The 21,700-nt window shown below is 32.8% G+C and overlaps 4 protein-coding genes across 4 annotated transcripts; 1 reads left to right on the forward strand and 3 right to left on the reverse strand.

The window, feature by feature from the left end:
- Positions 1-817: 817 nt before the first annotated feature.
- On the reverse strand, positions 818-6,330 carry LOC106712639. Its single transcript, XM_045678693.1, has 9 exons — positions 6,019-6,330; positions 5,600-5,746; positions 5,208-5,360; positions 4,719-4,881; positions 3,988-4,223; positions 3,114-3,231; positions 1,948-2,141; positions 1,342-1,474; positions 818-1,188 (listed from the first exon to the last, which is right to left on the reverse strand). The coding sequence occupies exons 1-9, from the start codon at positions 6,151-6,153 to the stop codon at positions 818-820; spliced, it is 1,650 nt and encodes a 549-aa protein (XP_045534649.1). The 5' UTR covers positions 6,154-6,330.
- Positions 6,331-9,879: 3,549 nt separating this feature from the next.
- On the reverse strand, positions 9,880-11,681 carry LOC106712643 (probable polyol transporter 3). Its single transcript, XM_045678611.1, has 3 exons — positions 11,622-11,681; positions 11,391-11,526; positions 9,880-11,147 (listed from the first exon to the last, which is right to left on the reverse strand). Exons 1-3 carry the CDS (start codon positions 11,646-11,648, stop codon positions 9,880-9,882), a joined length of 1,431 nt encoding a protein of 476 aa, XP_045534567.1. The 5' UTR covers positions 11,649-11,681.
- A 2,158-nt stretch (positions 11,682-13,839) lies between these two features.
- On the forward strand, positions 13,840-16,072 carry LOC106712667 (sugar transporter ERD6-like 12). Its single transcript, XM_014505292.2, has 3 exons — positions 13,840-13,874; positions 13,939-14,074; positions 14,799-16,072. Exons 1-3 carry the CDS (start codon positions 13,848-13,850, stop codon positions 16,070-16,072), a joined length of 1,437 nt encoding a protein of 478 aa, XP_014360778.2. The 5' UTR covers positions 13,840-13,847.
- A 1,212-nt stretch (positions 16,073-17,284) lies between these two features.
- On the reverse strand, positions 17,285-18,609 carry LOC106712666 (facilitated trehalose transporter Tret1). The gene has a single exon (XM_045678612.1). The coding sequence runs from the start codon at positions 18,518-18,520 to the stop codon at positions 17,285-17,287; it is 1,236 nt and encodes a 411-aa protein (XP_045534568.1). The 5' UTR covers positions 18,521-18,609.
- Positions 18,610-21,700: the final 3,091 nt, after the last annotated feature.

Consider the following 21,700-nt stretch of genomic DNA (forward strand, 5'->3'; position numbering starts at 1 on the left):
AAGCTTATACTTTTCTAATTATTTTGATATTAAACATTTATGTATCTAATATCTAAGGGTTGTCACACACATATCCGTTTAGCAACGACAACGCTTTACCCCGAACACCTCACCAAAAAGGAATAGAACAATGAAAATGAACACCTCTTTTTCTATTGTTTTCATAAAAAGAACGGGGTAAAAAATTATTATATCCTACTTAATATTATAAATACTAAAGTTTAGATGGATTGATGTTATAAGGTAAATTTGGCACATATGTAGAACATAGTCAGAAAGAATATACGTAGGCTACGCTACTATGTTTCTTTTACATTTCGCCCGGACAGAGTCGCGGGTGATAACTAGTCTACTTATTATACTTGGAGAAACCTTAAACAAAATGTTCCTTTAGACGCTTTTGTTGTAATTACGAATCAATTTCTTGCAAATCAATATCACGTGTGTCACAAACTTAATAAATACAGACCACGCAGCGTGTCGTAACGATTATTAATAAGTCGTTTAATTGATTCCATATTTATTGAATTGCATATAAAATACAATAGCTAATGTATTTTACGTGATTATGTAAATAATTTATATTCGCAGGCGCTTGGCGCCAGGAACTAAGAATGCAGTTTTTATTGATCTAACTGTATAGGTTGAAATCGTGATTTAGAGTTAATTTATATCTTATACTAGTAACGAAACATTTAATTTCACGCCTCGTTCTATAAACCATAATCTGTGGCACACGAAATTCACTTTATAATTCGAAAAAAAAGGTAAGGTAAAAATAAAACACAAAACAAAATAAATATTTATAATACAAGTGTTATAACGTAAAAACTCCAAATATTGGAAATGCGTTATTGCTCTTTTTCAGTCTGTACTTAAATCTATTTAAAACTCCGCTACATACAAGCACGCCGTTCCTGGCAACACTGATATGATTTCTGTCAGGGCACATTATCTGTGGTATCTCCTTGGATCTACAGTTCTTGATCTTTAAAAAGATTCGTGACTTGTCTATGGTAAAGTTGCAGGGTTCGAATACTTCGTCTCTATGGTGCGACGTTTTCACTTTTCTTGTTACTGGCAACAATCTTACTTTGGCGCGCGTAATTACGATCGGTGGTCTTAGAGGCAAAAAAGAGAATTCTTCTTCTGGAGATTTTTCCTTTGTGTTCTGACATGTCGTTGTTTCTGAAAAAAAAACATACTTCGAATACTACTGAAAACCTTAAAAAATATATTGTTTTAGAGCTGTTTTCTTTTAAAACAATTTTAGCTATTGTTTAGCTTAGACTGTGCCACCTTCAATCATTATTTAAGCTCTTTATTCATGTAATTAAATAGTACCTTTGTAAGGGAAGAGAGTCCGTCGTGGCATTATAGAGTCTCCGAGCATCTCATAAAGTGTGTAATCCGTTGTCACAAAGTCTTCTAGGAATGTGGTGGGTTCAGATCTTAGTAAACATGTCGACGCATCCTATAAATAAAAGAAATATCTCTATAAGTAATAAAAAAAAATAACTGGCATAATTTATCTTGTTCATTATTGTTCGTGATAATCTTATGTATCAAAATAATATTCCGCAAAAAAAAGCTGCAAAGGAAAAATACTTTGAAACATATTTTAAGCATGAATAAAAATTCTAAACAGCTTTTTTTAAGCAAACACAACTCATATCAAAAATTATCAAGATCTTATTATGTTTTTGTTAAATTAGTAAAAATTAAAAAAGAAAAACACAAAGTATTATTTTAAACTAAATAAAAGCTTGTTATTAAAGGCAATTAAGCATAATCTCTCTAGTTTAGATTTTTTGGACTCTCACTAAGTGGAGTTATTAGACACCTACAACTATTAAATTTTAGTTGCTGTCTCGTTAGTGGAAATTATTCTTTGTAGAGATACTTGCTTGGTGGAAAAGCGTCTTATATTCTTAGTGAGGTACTTACAAGTATAGTTTCCCTGAGGTCTGCCATGGCGTGGTTCCGCCTAGGAGCATGTATCAATGTATCCAAGTGGTCCAGATAGTCAGCGAGGCAGGAGATGAGAGCCTGCCTGCCGAGTGCCATCACACAGCGGATCATGGGCGCAGTCAGACGCTCCTTGGTGCCTTGAGATAAATAGTCGAAGAGAATGCCTTTACCTAGAATTTTAATAATTTTTTTAATATTAGAAATTTATATCAAAGTGTGCCTAATTAGCTATAAAATATTTATAAAATAAAAAAAAAAATATTGTCAAATTAGTATCACCGTTTAAATTGATTATAAAAGAATATAGAAAAAGTCATTGTGTGTATGTAATAAAAGATACATATCTTACTAATGTGAATGTTTGTATGGATGGATGTTTGTTTGAAGGTATATCCAGAATGGCTCATTGGATCTCGATGAAATTTGGCATAGATGTAGATGATAGTGTGGAAGAACACATAGGCTTCTTATTATGTTTTTTTTTTAAATTCCACGCGGACTGAGTCGCAGGCGACAGCTAGTATACATATATTTATAGTTGGAAAAAATGTCCATAGAAAAGTGCATTAAAAAAAACTTGAGAGGTGTGTTGGGACACCCGGATGGAACAAAGTTCCTTTCAATTAATTAGTGAAGGAACCAATGTTTATTCTATGAATAAAAAACTCAAGTCTTCACAAGAAGTACATTTTATTTCTATGAATTTTCGTTATATATTGTCACGTCGTTGCCATGGTGAAGTAGCGCTCATTCGTCGTTAACATACTTACTATAGCAAAAATTATCGTGACAACTTTTCGTAAGAATTTTTTCCGTCTAACCCCCTTTCACAACGCGCGATAAGGAACTTCGTTCCAAAAATTATGTAATTAAGGTTATAATTCATTTAATGACGTCGGTGGCTCAGGGGTTAAACAATTGACTTGCAATCTGCAGGTCCTAGGTTCGAATCCCGCCATGTACCAATGTGATTTTATACGCACACATGTGCGAATTCCCGAGACTTCCCGTCTTCCGAAATAGCGAAAAGTGGCTTGCAGAGGTTCATTTGGCCACACAAAATGAAGGTCTGTGATCTCTGCCTACACCTCTGGGTTACAGACGTGTGTGTGTACATTTTAATGCAAGATAAAAGAACTCACCTATAGCTATAAAGGAAGGCCAGGTACGTGTGATTTTAGTAAGTATAGCAACCATTTTCTCCGCAAGTGATCCATTTCCTAATATATTTGACACCATCACTGGAAATAATCTCTGGAACTGTTTCAAATATATAGTATCATCATCATCATCATCATCAACAGCTCACTATACGTCCCCACCGAGGGGCTCGGAGCCTACCCCAATTTAGGGGTGACTAGGCCATAGTATAGTAACAATTAATGTTATAAAATTTATATAGAAAAATTCAATGGAAATGAGAAATTACAATCAACTTATCTAAAATATTTAGCTTTATAAGGCTCAAAATTATTAAACCAACATGTTTGTATAATCAATTTAATCCTTTCACGATCAAGGGAAATATTTTTCCCTTTCTACAAAAATCGTTATCGTTTGTTCAATTATTATTTAATCAATTTTTACTGTATGTCAAAATAAAACGTATGTCAAAAGCAGCAATTGTGTGTCTGAACGAATAAAAAAAAGAACTTTACTAGGCAAAATATTATGTTGTATTGGCATATTTAGTCTTGGAAATCAAAGAGATTTTCTTGGAGTAAGGGTTAAAGATAAAAACTTGCCAAAATAAATCTAAAGAATTACTTTGTCAGCCAGTAAAATGTGTAAAATTTCATATTTCCATTGAATTCAACTATATAGGGTTAACTACAAATTAAAAAATGCAGAATATTTGCAAAGACCCTAGATCTAAATTAAAACTTAATATTTTATGCATATTACTTGTACACACACGATGTTTCACATCTGCCAGGCGTCCCATGTCGGCTCACAAGTTTTTTTTTTTTTTTTTCATTATTTAAAAATTCAAAATCGCAGTCAAAAGTAACTTACTTGTTGCTGTATATTCGTATCTAAACTACAAGGATTTGAACATAAAGCGTCCACCATATCTAATACATTTGACTGCAGAGGTTTCTTGGCGGGAACATTGAGAGCTTTTAGGTTATCATCGTTCAGTACCAACACAGCCAAATTGAACAGGTTCGGGAAGATTGGACCAATCCTTGTGTTTGTCATAAGATCGTCTACAGCTATTTGTTTTGGTTTCTTCTTTAAGTTTAGTATTGCTTCAAAAGAAAACAAAACATAATATTAAACGGTAATATGTACTATCCTAGCTGTCCTAAATTTCAAACAAGCTGGAGAATCAGGGTATCATAAAAAAGAAATTCCTATTTCACCCGAGTTTTGGGGACACTCAGAAGTCTTAAGACGAACAGTTGTTAAAAGACTAATCACAGATATTTCTTTAATATTTTTACTATAACAGTAAAAACTATAAGGTGGCAAACAAGCCAGCGGTTACCGGAATTCGCCGAAATAGCGAAGCGACCACCGTCAATTGACATCCGCAATTGCAGATGCGTATTTCTATACTAATATTAAAGAAGTAAAATTTGATTGTTTGTTTATTAACATACTGAACCAATTTCAAAAATTCTTCCATTATTAGAATTAGAATTTTTAGAAAGCTAGGTGACATTGAATTAAAAAAAAATCAGAAACAGATAATAAACTTAATTTTTATAACATAACTAATACAAAAAGAAAAAATAACATACCTCTGGCGACATTAGTGTAGTAATTATGTAAATTAAAACTTATATTACTGTTGCTACTTAAACTTCTATCATCTGTTATCCATTCTACAGAAACAGAGGGCAGTGTAGAGAAGACATATGTCTGGCTGGTCATGGCATATTCAGTCACATTCAATATACTTTCCTGTAAATATATACTGCATTATATAATATAAATAGTACATACATTATTAATAATCAATTAATAATATTAGAAATGCGAAAGTTTGGATGGATGGATGGATGTTTGTTAGAAGGTATCTCTAGAATGGCTGCATGGAACTGGATGAAATTTGATGTAAATGTAGAACACTGTCTGGAAGAACACATGAACTATTAGGTTTTTTTTAATTCCCCATGGATGAAGTCACAGGCAACACCTTATTATAAAAATACATATATATTTATTACAATATTTTCTTAAGTAACATAAATATTGAGGACTTAGAATTAACTTTAAATTCTACTTACTGTTTGAAAACACAATTTTTCTTCCCCTAGTGGTGCATAAACATTATTTGTGGTCCCAATTGATGGACTTGTGTCAGAAAGGGTAAACACTGTATTCACATCCCAAGAATCAATGCGGCTTTTCTTCATCATTTCACTATGTAATGCAATTGTCTGAAAGTGTTATGTTATTTTAAATAAAATGGTTGTAACAAAGAGTATATTTACTGAATCCACCATAGATATTATTACTAAACTTTTCTGTATGTTATAATGTATATAGCATATAATTTAATCTTATATTGCCTATTTAAGAAATAATTGAAGAATAACAAGAAATAGATGAAGATTTTGTTAAGAAGTTAGTGTTCCTGTAAACACATAACTATTGTGAAATGTAAATTAAATCTTACAGATATTGTTTGACGCAGTTTATAGCTGATATCCTCCGCCAAGTTGGCAGCTGCCTCCCCTGTGAGTTCAGCGGCAACCTGCTCTGCAATGCACAGTATCGAGTCAGCTCCCACACCCGCATACTTCCCCTGAACTGAACCCCCATCCTGAAATAATGAAATCGTTTTAATAGAATATTTTTGGTAATACGGTACAAGAAGTTATTCTCATCGTGTAATCCAGTTGGGTTAACATTAAAAAAAATTATTAACTTAATAATAATATTTATTTATAAAAAAAAACATTTGATGAGAACCTTCGGAACAAGCCAAGATAAACAAGAAAGTGTGATCAAGAATCGAATTCTAAGTGTATCCTCACTGTTATTAGATTGACGTAAGATTGATTTTTTTAAAATAAAACGGTATGTTTCCCTTACCTTTTCCAATAGTGGAGGAGTATCACACTGACTAGATCCAGATTCTGAAGCAACTGGCTTATTTTTATCGCGTTCTCTTCCACTATTGACCTTTTTTGAGTGATTTTTATTGCTCGAAGATGATAAATTGGACATGATACAAAAATTTAGCTATCGTAAAGCCGTAAAAGCATCGCAACATTTGTTTGAATATTTACAATTTACACGAAAAAAATTAAAAACATTAACATATTTTAGATCAAACTATGAAAATGGTATCTAAACATAAATTAATTTAATTTAGTTTAATAATAAAATAACCACAACTACAACGGCCTGTCATGACCTGACTGACATAAGTAAATGTTGCCATCAAGTTTCCTTAAAAAAAGCTCCGAACAAAATTGTCTATGTTGAATTTTAAAAATAGGTTGTGGAAAAATACGATCACTGACCTGAATAGAAAAATATTCAAGACATAATACCATCTCACTTCTCCCGCCTCATCCTTATCGTCCATCATTCTCACTTTCAGCACCCGTCTCCTTATCTTTAACTATCTTACCAAACTTAATATGATAGTTGATTTTTGGAAAACCGTTTTACTTATTTAAACCTACCACTGATCTCCATAAATATGAAATTGAATAGAAATGACAGCTTTTCCTTTTTCCGACTTGAAAGTACCTGTTGATATTCCGGACACTTAATTCTATGTCTATTATTAGTTCGAATCTTCGCCGCTACCAACCGGAACCATCAGCGCCATAGTGGCGAAAATTGTACATTAAAAAGACAATTAATAGTCTTTGTATTGTTATTTTCTCCCAAACTACATTCTACATCCATGTCAAATTTTATCGAGATCTCTTGTCCGATCTGGAGATACCTTACAGCAAACATCCATCCATCAATCCATCCCAACTTTCGCCTTTACATATAATGCATTTGACCCAACGCCCGAATTCATCAGAAGAAGGTTGGTTCATTTTTTTGCTTTATAGTGTAGTGATATTTAGTTCTTCGTAAATCATAAAAAAATACAATTTACATTGTTTTACTGAAAAGAACAAAGAAAAAATGAGGTAACGATGCTCGTTACTTACTTGTTCACTGCATTCAAAAATAATGAAATTGTGAATTACGTACTTCCGTTTTTAATTTGCATTTTAATTAGAACTTATTTGCATTTTTATACGTATTTTAATATTTAATATTAACATATTTTTGAATATTTACCCTTGGATAAATAAAAATTAAGGACATTGTTAATTACTATCAAGTAACTGTTGCAACATTGGTACAACAGTTAGTTCATAAGAAGGAAGGTTTAACATTTACGGTTATTAATTAATTATTATCTCTTATTTTATACTTCATTTTCTTATAATTTTGATATAATGAATACATTACGAAAATACGATACACAAATATATTGCTAGCTGTCAGCCGCGACTCAGTGCGCGTGAAATAAAAATAAAACTTAATTAGCCTATGTGTTCTCCAGACTACGTTCTACATCTATGCCAAATTTCATCGAGATCTATTTAGCCATTCTGCAGATACCTTCTAACAAACACCTTTATGTCTTATTAGTATGATAGATGTCAAGTCAAGGACGTTTTTGACTACACATATCTGTGAATTGTAATTTGATGCTGGCAGTGCAATGAGATTAAAAAACATGTTATAGCAACATTTACACGTGATAAATTATAGCACATAAGAACACCATACGGTGACATTTTACTATACGATATTCGATCCTAAGTAGAAAGCGAACATAACCCTTTGTTCACATGCTTTATCGATAATTACTTGTGAACCAAAAACATATAGCATTTCCTCATTTTATTAGCATATAACATATAACGTTTTTATACTTCTGATTTATAGACGTCGTTAAATATAATTGACTTACAACTTAACAATAATTAACAAATCTAATTCACTAACACACGAGTCCCTGTTATAAATGGGAACGTTGGGAAATTAACAATGCGTAACCATCTTATCGCAAAAAATAATTAATTGGTTTAAAATTTTCAATAGTAAGAATGGCCCAACATTTTTTTTAAGAATTGATAACAATTAATTAATGCGCTAGACCGATACACACGCCTGTACGGCGCAATGTAGTAGAAGATCAAGGTTGCGGGGCGATTCGTGTACCCTTGATTGTATGTATTACAACATTCAAACTTTATGGTGGCCCGCGGTTAGCTGCGTGCGCATGTCTGCAAAGGTGGGACTGCTACTGGTGTGCCTCGTCTACGTCTTTTTAAATTCTGTCGATATCTAAAATTGTTCAGCTCTGCAGTGGTAGAGACTGCTCATCGAATGGCGTAGAATGACCCGCTCGTTCGATGCAGTACCACGATCAAACAGAAGACAGGCGTGAAGTTGAAGTATTTCCACGTTGTAATTATTGTGTGCTAGAAGCCAAATTATACTCTTCCCCCATCCCATCTTTTTCCTGTAAGAAAAGGACGACAAAGGAAATTGGATTTGGTGGTTGAGGTGACTTGTAGGAATGGGAAACAATCTCTTTCTGTACGTCTCCTTTCCCATTGAAGATAGGTAATGTATCTGCAACATTTTAATATTTAGATGTTATATGGACAGCGGTCAATTTGCTACATTAGCGAAATTCAAGTCCCTTAACATTAATTTTTCACCTGCCATCTTCTACTATAAAAAGTAACTTGCGAAAAATTGCTAGTAGTCATGTCGTTCGGCGCCTATGACATTCCTCAGTCATCTGAGATTATACAAATGGAATGACATCACATTTTCATCAAAATAATCGGGTAAATATTTTTACAATAAAAGGAATGGTATAAAACTGTTTTTGGTTTTGCTTCGTTATTCCAAAATAGAAATATTATTTCTACTGGAAAACGCATAGAAATAGTGCAAATTTTAACAGTAAACGTATTAATATAAAATAATTGCTTCATTCACTCCAACTTCGCGCTTATTTCAAATTTATAGTGAAATAATATACGAGTAAAAAACTACTGATTTAATTACCAGAAGAAAAAAACATACTCGTAAATATATCGTTCTTTTTTACTCAAAAATGATAAAGATAATAAGAAATACAAAATTTTAATATATTCTGTAAAAATCTTACTAATATTATAAATGCGAATGTTTGGATAGATGTTTGTTTGAAGGTATCTCCAGAAATTCGGCATAGATGTAGATGGAAGAATACATAGGATACCTATTATGTTTTTTTTTTAATTCCGCGCCGACTGAGTCGCAGGCCACAGCTAGTAGATAATATTTTTGATACATTATTATTGAAAATCCTACACGGGGTGAAAAATTAGGTAAATGTCATTGCGGTTTTCTATGAATTGAAAGTAATAAAATCTTATTACAAGCGTTAACTTTGTTTTATTACAATTGTATACAATTCTTAACACTTGCTTTTACCAAGTTAATATAGCTACTTACGTACTTAAATGTATTTTATTAAATTTTAATCAAACAAGAACATTAATACGCTGATGTTGCATGTCCATATCCAAATAATTATATGCAAGGAAAGAGTTTCATTAAAAATTAAAATAATGTACTAACTTTTAAAATTTCAAGGAACAAACCCTCTCTGGCTTTCTATGAACGTATTTCCATAATTTTTATCACAATCTGTAGTGTAATGAAAGAAAGTCTTCCTTTTCTTTCTTTCTTTCTGCAGAGTGGTTTTGGAACGCTGGGTATGATGATGGTTGATAGAATTGGTGATAATAAATAGATAAGGTAATAAAGGTAGATCAAGAAAATCCGTTTTGCGATTATGTTTTAAATAATACATTAAAACATATTTTCATTTATTATACACAAATTTTGATTTCATAATTATATCTAAAGTCAAAGTAATCCTGTGGCTTGTTCATTGGATTGTAAATCGCAAAATTTACCTTTTTTAAAGAATAACTCTATTTCTTGTAACGTTCTACCTTTTGTTTCGGGTAAATAAAACCATAGATACAATAGACATATAAACGATATTGTAGCATTTAAGAAGAATACGCCAGAGTACCCAATTGTTGCGAACATTATCGGCGCTATATATATACTGAGAAATGATAAAGATGCTATTAAAAAACTAGCAAATAACATGAAAAATAACTTTAAATCTAACGGAAAGATTTCTGATATAATAATATCTATTACAGCATATGGTCCCGTGTAAGCTAGTATAAAGTAAAATGCTAAAAGACAAACGTTTATCCAAGAATAATACGCATTAGTCTTAGGTATAAAATATAAACATGCACTCAAAATTAACAGCATTGTATTTGCTACTAGGCCTAGCGAAAACATAAGTGGTCTCATTTTCATTTTACTCAAAGCAAAGAACGAAAGTATATTCCCCAAAATAATAAAGCCATCAACTATTACAGTAGATAATAAAATATTAGAAGTACCAGTAATTTCTTGGAGCATTGTAATCGCTAAAGTACTGAACAATAACTTGCCTGCGGCTATTCTGTAAATGTTGATTATTATCGCTAATGAATATATTTTCCAAAAGTACTTTTGCTTCAAAGCTTTTCTCAACAAGGCCATTGTTTTAGAAAAATTTTTTCCACTCGCTCTAACTTCGCTTTGGGATTTTCTTTCGGTGTCTATTAATAATTGAAGTTCAGCTTCAGCTTCTTGGCTCGTACCACGTATTGATATGAATGCTTCTTTACATTCCTCAAATCTGCCCCTAGTTGCGAGCCACGACGGACTTTCAATCCAAAACAATGGTAAGATGGCAGATAATCCTGTTGGAATTAGTCCTATTAATGCCACCGTTCTCCAATGTAATAAAGTACTTAAAACATGTCCTAACATCGTTCCAATCGAAGGTCCTATAGATGATATATAATTAACACATATTGCTCTATTGTTTGGGTTCGTATACTCCGCCATAGCTACGGTTATCAATAACAGTACTCCTCCATAACTGACGCCGACAATAATTCTCGATATAAAGAAAGTCGTTTTTTCTTTCCCAAAATATACCATGATGTAACTGATCAGAACTGGTACGGTAAGAATCGCGATGGTATGTCTTCGACCAATCTTCTCTCCGAGGACGGCGACCATACCAAAGCCGAAAATGCATGTGACGTTGATTAATGATGCTGAAAAACATATTTTTTTTAAGTAACTTCTTGCTATTTCTGACCGACATAAAGTATTGTTTATTGAAAGATTAATATTGAAAGATTTCGCGGTAATTTTTACAAACAGGTTAATTTTTGACCAACCGAAGAAAGTCGCCAGCTCCTGTGCTTAACAATTATTTTAACATTCAAATAAATTCATTGTGTTTTCAAATTGCGAAGTTGTTACGTGTGTGCGTTAAAGTTTGAATGGAACTGTACCTATTAATGACACGTCGTTGTCGCTAAGCGCTATCCCATCTTCTTTTCCGATCAAAGCATTCACCATACCGGACATTTGGCCGAAAATAAATCCATCAGAAATGCTGCATATCGTCAAACCACTAACAATGAAAAACTGAAACATAATAAAGAAGTTTAACAAAAAAAACAACAAAGAATTAATAAGTAGTGTTTTAAAATTATTAAATATTATAATTAAATGTTAAGTACCTGACGTAATGTTTCTAGTCGTATCATTTTTTCAAATAAACATCGCTTTCAAACTTCCAAGTGTTTTTAAATTAAAATATAAAATTAATAAGAATTTTATTACGTTCGTACATTTGGACTGGGGTATAAGCACTTGTAATGGGCATGTTGCTTGTGTAACATAAGACATTTGAAAAAACGAAAACGAAAAAAACAAGAAATCTTCTAATATGTATATTAAATAACGATTTTTTACCGTCAAGAGAAGGTTCTTTTGAAAGAAAGAAAATTGTAAATGCAGAACATTTGAATTTAATTTTCAAATTTAAGACAGGACCACGGATCGGGTCAGCAAGCACTTTACAATATTTTTTACATTCGTATAATGAATACGTATATTATATCAATATAAATAAAAATCAATGTTAGCATGTTTGTTATTTATGCGTTAATAAACCATAGAAATCCAATTGTGATGAAACCATGATAGGATGTTAAGTATGAAAATTAAATCTTTTGATATATTTTTTGAATTATACTAGTTTTAAAATTTAATATTTTGAAAATGGGCAATTACTGGCGTGTTACCCTACATTTTGATTTTATCTAACATCCGTAACTTGAGAATTTTTTACAATTATGATCCTCATCCAAATTATAAATGCGCATTTTATATACCTAGTTTTTTTTCTTTGTTACGTCAAGACGGCACAACTAATTTTCATGAAATTTTGAGAGAATATTCCTCAAAAATTCTTGATGGACAAAACATTTTCTAAAAGTTTATTATTTCTATGTTTTATGATAATTCGTTTGTAGAGATGCGTGACCTATTTCACCAATACTCATACTCCTCCTACTGATTGCCAACTAATATAAAAAAAAACTTCTTGTCATTCGACCGACAACAGCGTTTCTGTCGTCATATTAGTTTGTTATACGTGGTAATTGCTTAGTAATTACAATATTAAAGTCTCACTAGTTATTTTATTTTTACTTTTTTTACGATTCCTATTTACGATTAACGTCTGTTTTTAGTGTACAACATAAAACTACGATAAAACAACAATGTACATACGTACGTTGTATCTATATCAAACATGCACCTACTACGTCGTTTTTTTTATAACTTAACAATTGTGAATTTGGTTATTTTACGAAATGTTATGTATATTTAAATAAAAAATACATTCAGACATACTTACACAAGATAAAATATTTTCGTTTTTTTTTGCATCACTAGCTGTCGCCCGCGACTCCGTCCGCGCGGAATTAAAAAAAAAACATAATAAGCTAGCCTATGTGTTCTTCCTGACTATGTATTACATCTATGCCAAATTTCATCGAGATCCGTCGAGCCGTTCTAGAGATACCTTCAAACAAACATTCATCCATCCATCCATCTAAATTTGAATACGGTCCTAAAAAAAATACAGAAAAAAAAATTTGATGACGGTATTACTTTGCGTAAGCAGAGAGTTGGCAAAGTTAATATAAAAATTACAATTTATTACTAATCTACTGTTAGTTAATCTCTAATTACCTTTAATGATCGTCATTCGACATTATGGGCGTCAACGTGGTGTCAAGAATATGTTTTACCCTTATCACCAGAAACTGCTTCGGGTATAAGTACTGTCAGGGAGAGCGAAGAGTAGGTACACTATATTGAGAAACTATTATTCTTTCAGAATTGTGCTTTGGCACACTAATTTCAATTTATTTTTGAACGTGTTATCTATCGTAAAAATATTTTGTACTAAAAAAGAGAATATTTTATTTCATTAGAATTGTCAATTTATTAGAAATGTCTACCGCCATCTGTTAGAATATTAGAAAACCAATTATAAATTTGATAATAATTTGCGCGACAACCTTATATTTTTTTCAGATTTGTCAGGTAAAGGTATTTTAAAAAATCGTCGAATGCGGTTTTGCACCTTAAAATAAAAGAAATGTGCTTTTCAGTTTAAACTCCATTTCCCATATTTCAAGTATTTAAGTATAAAGAATTTGTTGTCCGAAATGTACAATTGTTTAGACTTAGTGACTAATTAATTACTTCACTATTATCGCTTGTTAGTAAACGTAGTAAATGTAAGTTTAAAAAGTTTTTTTCTTAAATTTGTTGAGTGTAATTTAACAACGCGTACAGCTTATAGATTGCAATAATAAACTTTGTCACGCTTGGTAGATAAGCATTACTCACCTGTGGCGAATAAAATTTTTCTTGTTTCATTTCCCACAATGTTGCGCTCAGAATCACTACGCCAGGTATTTTTTTTTTCGATAATAAATTAATTGTTTCGTTATTTTGTTACAATTTATCTTTTTTCAGTTACTCATTATAAGTAGTCTGATATTATGTAGCATATCGGATGGATTTATTTTCGGCCAGATGTCAGGCATGGTGGACGATTTACGAGGGAAAGAAAGTCAAATTACATTAAACGATGCTGACGTGTCTTTAATAGGTAAACAAACATTTGTTATATTTCTAATTTATTTTTTAATATACATTAGAACCTGGATAAGTGAGAAACATCTATATGCAAGAGTCCAGATACAACGGACAACCTTCATAAAGAGAAAATCGGGATAAAATTATCGCATCCTTGACACTTATCCAGGTTCGACTGTAAATGATGGTGCTTGTGTTGTAATGCTGATATCGCCAAAATTACAGTTACATTTTTGAATAATTACATAAATACGTGAAGCGAAAACATTGTACTCTTTTTAAAGGAAATTTTGCCAACACAGTAAAATTAGACACAATTGAAGATTTATGTGGAGAATTTTTTTTTTAAAGCTATTTTTAATGGAAAAAAATAATAATAGATATAATAAATTATATTTTAATTTCGATCATTGGACATATGTAAACATTGTCCACTATGGCCAATCTTCTAAAGGTTGCTGTCATCCTAAAAACTGATAAAGACTAACAAGTAAGAGCTAAAAGCGACGATATACGAACTGCTTCAATCAGCAATAAAGCTGGATAAGCGCCCATAGCTTAACGCGGTGGTCGTTTAGTCAGCAGCATTTTTACAGTGACTGTAACGCCGGCCTCTTGAAGCTCTGCAAGTACTGGTACATAATATATAGTACAACGTTACTAGTATTGTCTACTTGAATGAGTTCATTGCCGCTTGAAAAGCTTTTGTTCTAATTTATATCCATTTTTCTTTGCAGCCTCTATCATCAATGCAACGTGCATCATGGGATTTGGTGTAGTCGCACTGCTAAGTGAAAAATTCGGACGGAGACAAACTATTTCAATCCTTAGCATACCAGTTCTCGTCAGCTACATCATGGTGTATTTAGGACAAGATATGGCAACAATTGTGACGTCTAGAGTGATTGTGGGTGTTTGCTACGGAGGTGTGCTGATATTGACGTACATAGCCATGGCCGAATATATGAATCCCAATAAACGTGCCTTTTATATCAATTTAATATCAGCTATAGGACCATCCGTGGGTACAGTTTTAGGCCATGTTCTATGCCTTTTATTACACTGGAGGACGGTTGCATTAATAGGATTGATTCCAACAGGGTTGTCCGCCATATTGCCTCTGTTTTGGGTCGAGAGTCCTTCTTGGCTAGCGAGTCAAGGCAGATTCGAGGAATGTAAAAAGGTCTATAGAGAATTATTTGGAAAAAGTAATGCATCTGAAGCACAATTGGAACTTCTAATCGAAACTGAAAAAGCGAAACGAAATGAAATCACAGGAAACAAACGGAGCTTTGCTATTATAGTAGAAAAAATGAGGACTGCAATGACTAAAAAATATTTCTGGAAAATAATGGTATTAGGTGCTGTTATAAATATTTATCGTATAGCAGCCGGGAAATTGATGTTCAGTACGCTAGCTATTACTATGCTCCAAGAATTAACTGGAACTTCCAATATTCTAGTGTATACTTTTTACGTAGATGGCTTTTTCATTTTAGGTTCTATATTTTCACTATTTTCTTTAAGTGCTATGAAAATGAGACCACTGATATTTTCATTAGGTTTTTTAGCAAATTTTACGTTACTAGTGTTGAGTGCATGTGTACATTTCATACCTTCAGATAGTACATATTATGTTTGGACAGTTATATCTCTTTTGGCTTTTTACTTCATAACAGTGTTAACGGGACCATATGCTGTGTTAGAACCATATTTAGCTGAAATATTTCCTTTAGATATAAAGTTATATTGTATTTTGTTATCGAGTTTTTTGATTAGCATCGCTTCTTTTCTGGCTGTTTTCTTAGCTCCATTAATGTTTGCTACAATCGGATACGATGGAGTTTTTCTTTTAAATGCTTTAATTGTATTCCTTTGTCTCGGCTACCTTTGGTTCTTTATGCCAGAGACCAAAGGTAGGACGCTGCAAGAAATAGAATACTACTTTAAGAACAACAATTTTAATGATTTGCAAGAAACGAATAATGAACAAGTTACAGGGTTATTGTAATAACTTAAAATAAAGTTAAACACTTAAGTTAACATTTACATTATTTATTATAGTTACAAATCTCATAAATATAAATATGGATTTTCTATTGGTTTGTTTAATTATGCTTTTGCTATTATACAGAAGGTGGCACAATAATACGAAAAATACAACCTTACGTGAAAAGAATCAAAATACGCCATCGTTGTATGTGACGATATTGTGCGTTTACTATAAGAGAATCCGGGATTCCTCATTAAAAGCGACAGTCGTTGAAAAGTTTTGTAAGCATTGAGACGACGATGCCGAGGGAACAAAACCAATTTTAAATGTGTCTGTACCAAAAAAAGTTCGTTCAATGCTACACGACCGATTGCTATTTATTGTTATACCATAGCTTTCTTTTCAACAACTCTTTGATACCGAATTGGTAATTTTGTAAGAAGGGGCGGAATTTATCTCGTTGCAAGGAACAATTTTTAGTGGTAAACGCCAGCAACAATAACATCTGTTGCACGGATAGATCACAAAGAAGACAGGCGTAAAGTGGAAGTAATTCCGCGTTTCGTTTGATGAGTGTGGTTCCGGAGGCGTAATTTTATTTATTACTCCCATCCCACCCATTTTTATAAGGAAAAGGAGACAGGAAAGTGAAGAAAATTTGACGGAGGAGAGGACACATAGGAAGTGGAAATAACCTCTTTCTGTACGTCCCGTAGCCGTCGATTACGGGTAGGCAACACATCTGCAATTGCGGGTGTGTACGGGTAGCGTTTGCTTCGCTATTTCTGCGAATTCAAGTGGCTACTTTATGGTTGACCACCTTATAAAATAAAAAATAACTTGTACTTTCCTTGAATAGTTTATTCTTAGTTATAACTGCCACATTTGACTAATACTTACTTAATTCGATCGGTAGTCCTGGTGGCCCAACGAGAAACATCCGTTACGGGTGTCAACGCTCATAAATATTTTAAAATGTATAAAATCTAATTTGCTTAGCAAAATTTTTAAAGCCATATTACTTAACTGTGGTAATATAAAGATGGCTTGTTAAATATTCATTTTTTTTTAATTATTTAAGCGAATTATAAAACCTTTTTGTACCAAAGGGGTCACTGACTTCTAAATATGTGCGCATATTCATTTAATAGAGGTCTGAATGATGCATAAAATATTAGGCTTAATAAAGGCTTAACGAAATAAAGTGTTTTTTATTTAATCTATACAAGATCAAGCTACAAGATCGTCAGATTCACATTGTTCAAGATTCAAATCGATATCATTATCAAAATTACCATTCCTAAAATACTGTTCTATTTCCTGCAAAGTTCTTCCCTTCGTTTCTGGTAGATAAAACCAAAGGTATCCCAGACATAAAAACACTATCGTTGCATTTAATAAAAATACTCCATGATAGCCCATACTGTCAAACATTGTAGGAGCTAATTTAATGCTTAGAAATGTTGCAAATCCAGCAAAAGTACCGTACAAGAAAGTACAAAAAGACTTAAGTTCGAGTGGATACAGTTCGGAGAGTAATAGTTCTAACACTGCATAAGGTCCTGCGTATGCAATAATAAAATAAAATGCTAAAAGCGAGGAACACACCCACGCAAAATACACATTTTCTCTTGGAATATAATACAGGCATGCACTTAACACTATTAGCACAATGTTAGAAGTTAATCCAAATAAAAATAATAAAGTTCTAGTTTTCATTTTCCTAAAAAGATATACAGGCAAAATAGACCCTGTGACAATGAATCCATCAACCAGCAATGTGGACATTAAAATGTTTGAATTCTCAGTCATTTCTTGCAACATTGTAATCGCTAATGTGTTATATAATATTCTGCCTCCCGCCACTCTGTACACGCTTATAACTGCGACAAGTAATGAAATCTTCCAAAAATACATTTGCTTCAACGCCAAAATTATTTTTTCGAACATTGACAAGTATAATTTTTTATTCGGTGTAAATTCGTTTTGCTTCGTTTTCTCAAAATTTACAAGTAATTTCAATTCAACTTCAGTAGCCTCACTGCGACCATGAAGTTCTCTGTATGCCGCCATACTCTCTTCAAATCGACCCTTGGACGCTAACCACGATGGACTTTCCACCCAAAACAATGGTAATACGATCGATAATGCAGTGGGTATAATACCAATTAATGCAACGGTTCTCCAGTGCATCAGAATAGATAGCACGTGGCCTAAGGCAGTACCTATCGAAGGACCAACAGCCGTTACGATGGTTACAAACGCGGCTCTTTGTTTTGTTGTCGTGTATTCTGCAGTCGTTACGTAAGTTAGAAGAATTACGCCGCCATAACTGATGCCAACGATAACTCTGGACGCGACAAGTATCGCGAAACTCCTGGCGAAGTAGAGCATAATCCAAGTTAAGATCATCGGTAAACTGAGGATTGCGATGGCTCGGCGTCTTCCAACTTTTTCAGTTACCATTCCCGCTAGTACAAAACCAAAAATGCAAGTCGCATTTATCGTAGAAGCTGAAATAAAACATAAGCGTCGATTACTTACCTCTAACAAAAAAAAACAACGGAACCATAAGAAACGAAGTAAGATTTAATTAAGGTATAATTTACTAATTACTCATTTAAATAAAAAATAAACAACAACTTTTTATCTTGTTATTCAAAGACAATATGCCTACGTCTTCGACTTGATTATAGCTTAACTAGCTGTTGCCTGCGACTTTGTGTGAGTTGAATTAAATATTAAAATATTTCTTCAGTTCGCAGTCTTTAAAAAAGAAACAAAACAATTCGCACTGTATGTTGTACACATACACGAAGCGGCCAACCAAGACGCATGGATGCATGGATCTAGATAAAATTAAGTATAGATATAGACCATAATCTGGAAGAAAGTTTGATCTACAGATTTCCTCGATAACTCTGTAACGGTTCAACATATATTTTTGAAATTTGGCACAGGTATAAAACATAGTCTCGAGTAACATATGAGATGCTTTTAACATTTTTTTTAAATTCTGGACGGACGAAGTCGCGGCAAAAGCTAGTATAACATATTATAATTGTACAAAAAAGTATAAGGTGCTAACTCATAGCCTTTTTTAAATGTAACGATTAAATGTCTATGAATTTTATTTACAACTAAAAAATAATCATAAGAAAAAAGAGGATTTCCTTGTTAATTTTGTTCCGTAAATAACAACACAATAATGCCTTAAAAAAGAACGGATATTTTTTTTAGGTAAAAACTACTTCACTTTTGTGCTACTGAGTAGGTACCTACACGTTTTATACATATGTACTAGCGGTCGCCAGTGACTTCATCAACGCAGAATTGAAAAAAAAGTATCCTGTAATATGCCTGAGTGGAACAGCTACGTTCCCATCCTAGTGACGTAAAAATCCATCCGATCCAATCGTTCCGGAGATCATCCGGAACAAACGTAGCCTTGCGGATAGACATACAGAAAGACAAAAATTTTTAAAAACTGCTTTGAAAATGGCTTGATAAGCCATTATCTGATAACGAAAAAACAGTTTTTAAAATTTCAGTTTTTAAACATGTGTACGAAATATATTATTTTTTATTATATTACATACAGACAATTTTATCTAATATACGAGTATAAAATTCTCGTGTCACAGTTTTCGTTCCCGTACTCCTCCGAAACGGCTTGACCGATTCTCATGAAATTTTGTGAGCATATTCAGTAGGTCTGAGAATCGGCCAACATCTATTTTTCATTTTCTTTTTAACTGCGCGCGGACGGAGTCGCGGGCGACAGCTAGTTAATATGTAAAGATGAGCAGTTCATTACTTATGTTATATTATTATTATATATTTCATATTACCGATCCATGATATGTCACCATCATTGAGAGAGAGTCCGTTTTCTTTCCCGCGCAAAGCGTCCACCATTCCTGACATTTGTCCGAAAATAAATCCATCCGATACACTGCAAATTGTGAGGCCACTAAAAATGAATAACTGAAATACATTAGATAGGTTGATTTTATTAACTGTTATGTATAACTTTATATTATTAATCTTAAACTGTAAAAAACTAACTTTCGACGTTTTATACTTGTCCATGTTTGCCAGTGACCTTTTTATAAATAAACTGTATTGGTTGTTGATGTATCGAAGTCAAATCTCTTTGGGATCGTCCATTAAGTACGTGATTTTATTAATAAGATTTTAAACCCTCTGAGGTGATGTGGTGCGGTTTTAAACTGCCACTCAGTGGTAACTGCTAACTCCCACATATCCAAAAGCACGTGTAACTTTTTTTGTACATTAAAATCTTCAAAAATGATCTTTAATTACGAGTGTAATGTGATTAAATTAACTCATCTAATTAAATTAGTTGCCTTATAATTAATTACGTTTTCATAATCAGCCAGAGAAATAAAAACATATGATTTTAATCTTCGTGAGGTTCGGTGATTTTTACGGAATCTCTACCCCTTTCGTGCCATATTAGATTTAAGTATGTACAAACCCTTATCACCTTAGTACACGACTAGAGTCACTGTATCCGAGTTTTGTACGACACAAATAATCAAAATCCAGTTCCTTAGGAACGCATATACGTACAACAAATAGACACATTTTTTTTTTATTTATACAGTTGTAAAACGACATAAAGAACTTTAAATTGTTAATGTTACCTGGCGCACAGTTCGTGAAGGATGCATTTTGCAGACTTGTTGATTTAAATGAGGTACTGCTCTTATAAGTTATCCGTAGGATTCCTTACACGTTGGTTGCAGCACTCACAAGAAACATTAGTAGACTTGTTTTATAATGATAATTGTTGGGTACTCATAAAACATGTGATACTGCTAGATAAGTATGGCTTTTAAGTTTACCTTGAGAAACACTTTGTCTTTTTGCAAGCTTTACTTGACATGTACTGAATATGAAATGACATGAAGGGTATGTAGGACCTTCAACCATCTTATCAGGTACTGCACAGGATGCTTGAAGGTCAAAACTAATTGGTACAACGCTAAGTATATCAGTAGAAAATATACACATTTACAAACGGAATAGCACATTTTCCGCTAAAACTCGTAATTTTCGAAACACCTCCGATAAAAAACCTTTTCTCACGTATCTATACAACATTTAAGCTATCTTAATTTTTTAAATAGCTGTCTCCTGCGACTCTATCCGAGCGGGATTGAAAGAAAAACTTAATTAGTAGCCTATGTTCTACATCTCTGCCAAATTTCAGCGGGATCCATTGAGTCGTTCCGGAGATACCTTCAAAAAACATTCATCCTTCCATTCGCATTTATAATATTAGTAATACTAGCTGTCTCCCGCTCCTCTGTTCGCGCCAAATAGAAAAAAAAAGGTAGCCTATGTGTTCTTCCAGACCGTGTTCTACATCTGTGCCAAATTTTAACAGGATCCATAGATATCTCCTAACAATCATCTATCCATCTAAACTTTCGCATTTATAATATTAATAAGAAATAAGATGTAACATCACTTTATCGCATTTTTTAAATAAAATAAATGATAAATAGAAATAACGTAATGTCCTCTTAACTTTAACGTTAATCTTTTTACGTAATTTCGACGTGGGATCTCATTCATCATCATCAACCTGCCCTTATCCCTATGGAGGGTCGGCAC

This window comes from Papilio machaon, chromosome 7 (assembly GCF_912999745.1).
Source record: "Papilio machaon chromosome 7, ilPapMach1.1, whole genome shotgun sequence".
Taxonomy (NCBI): domain Eukaryota; kingdom Metazoa; phylum Arthropoda; class Insecta; order Lepidoptera; family Papilionidae; genus Papilio; species Papilio machaon.

Excerpts from the sequence above, each read along its gene's own strand:
- LOC106712666 (XM_045678612.1), bottom strand. The coding sequence starts at position 18,520 with ATGGTAACTGAAAAAGTTGGAAGACGCCGAGCCATCGCAATCCTCAGT.
- LOC106712639 (XM_045678693.1), bottom strand. The coding sequence starts at position 6,153 with ATGTCCAATTTATCATCTTCGAGCAATAAAAATCACTCAAAAAAGGTC. Across the intron at positions 4,224-4,718 it reads CTACACTAATGTCGCCAGAG|CAATACTAAACTTAAAGAAG; the intron begins GTATGTTATTTT and ends TTTCTTTTGAAG. Across the intron at positions 2,142-3,113 it reads GCCTTCCTTTATAGCTATAG|GTAAAGGCATTCTCTTCGAC; the intron begins GTGAGTTCTTTT and ends TTAAAATTCTAG.
- LOC106712667 (XM_014505292.2), top strand. The coding sequence starts at position 13,848 with ATGTTGCGCTCAGAATCACTACGCCAG. Across the intron at positions 13,875-13,938 it reads GCTCAGAATCACTACGCCAG|TTACTCATTATAAGTAGTCT; the intron begins GTATTTTTTTTT and ends ATCTTTTTTCAG. Across the intron at positions 14,075-14,798 it reads TGCTGACGTGTCTTTAATAG|CCTCTATCATCAATGCAACG; the intron begins GTAAACAAACAT and ends TTTTCTTTGCAG.
- LOC106712643 (XM_045678611.1), bottom strand. The coding sequence starts at position 11,648 with ATGATACGACTAGAAACATTACGTCAG. Across the intron at positions 11,527-11,621 it reads GACTAGAAACATTACGTCAG|TTTTTCATTGTTAGTGGTTT; the intron begins GTACTTAACATT and ends ATTATGTTTCAG. Across the intron at positions 11,148-11,390 it reads CAACGACGTGTCATTAATAG|CATCATTAATCAACGTCACA; the intron begins GTACAGTTCCAT and ends TATGTTTTTCAG.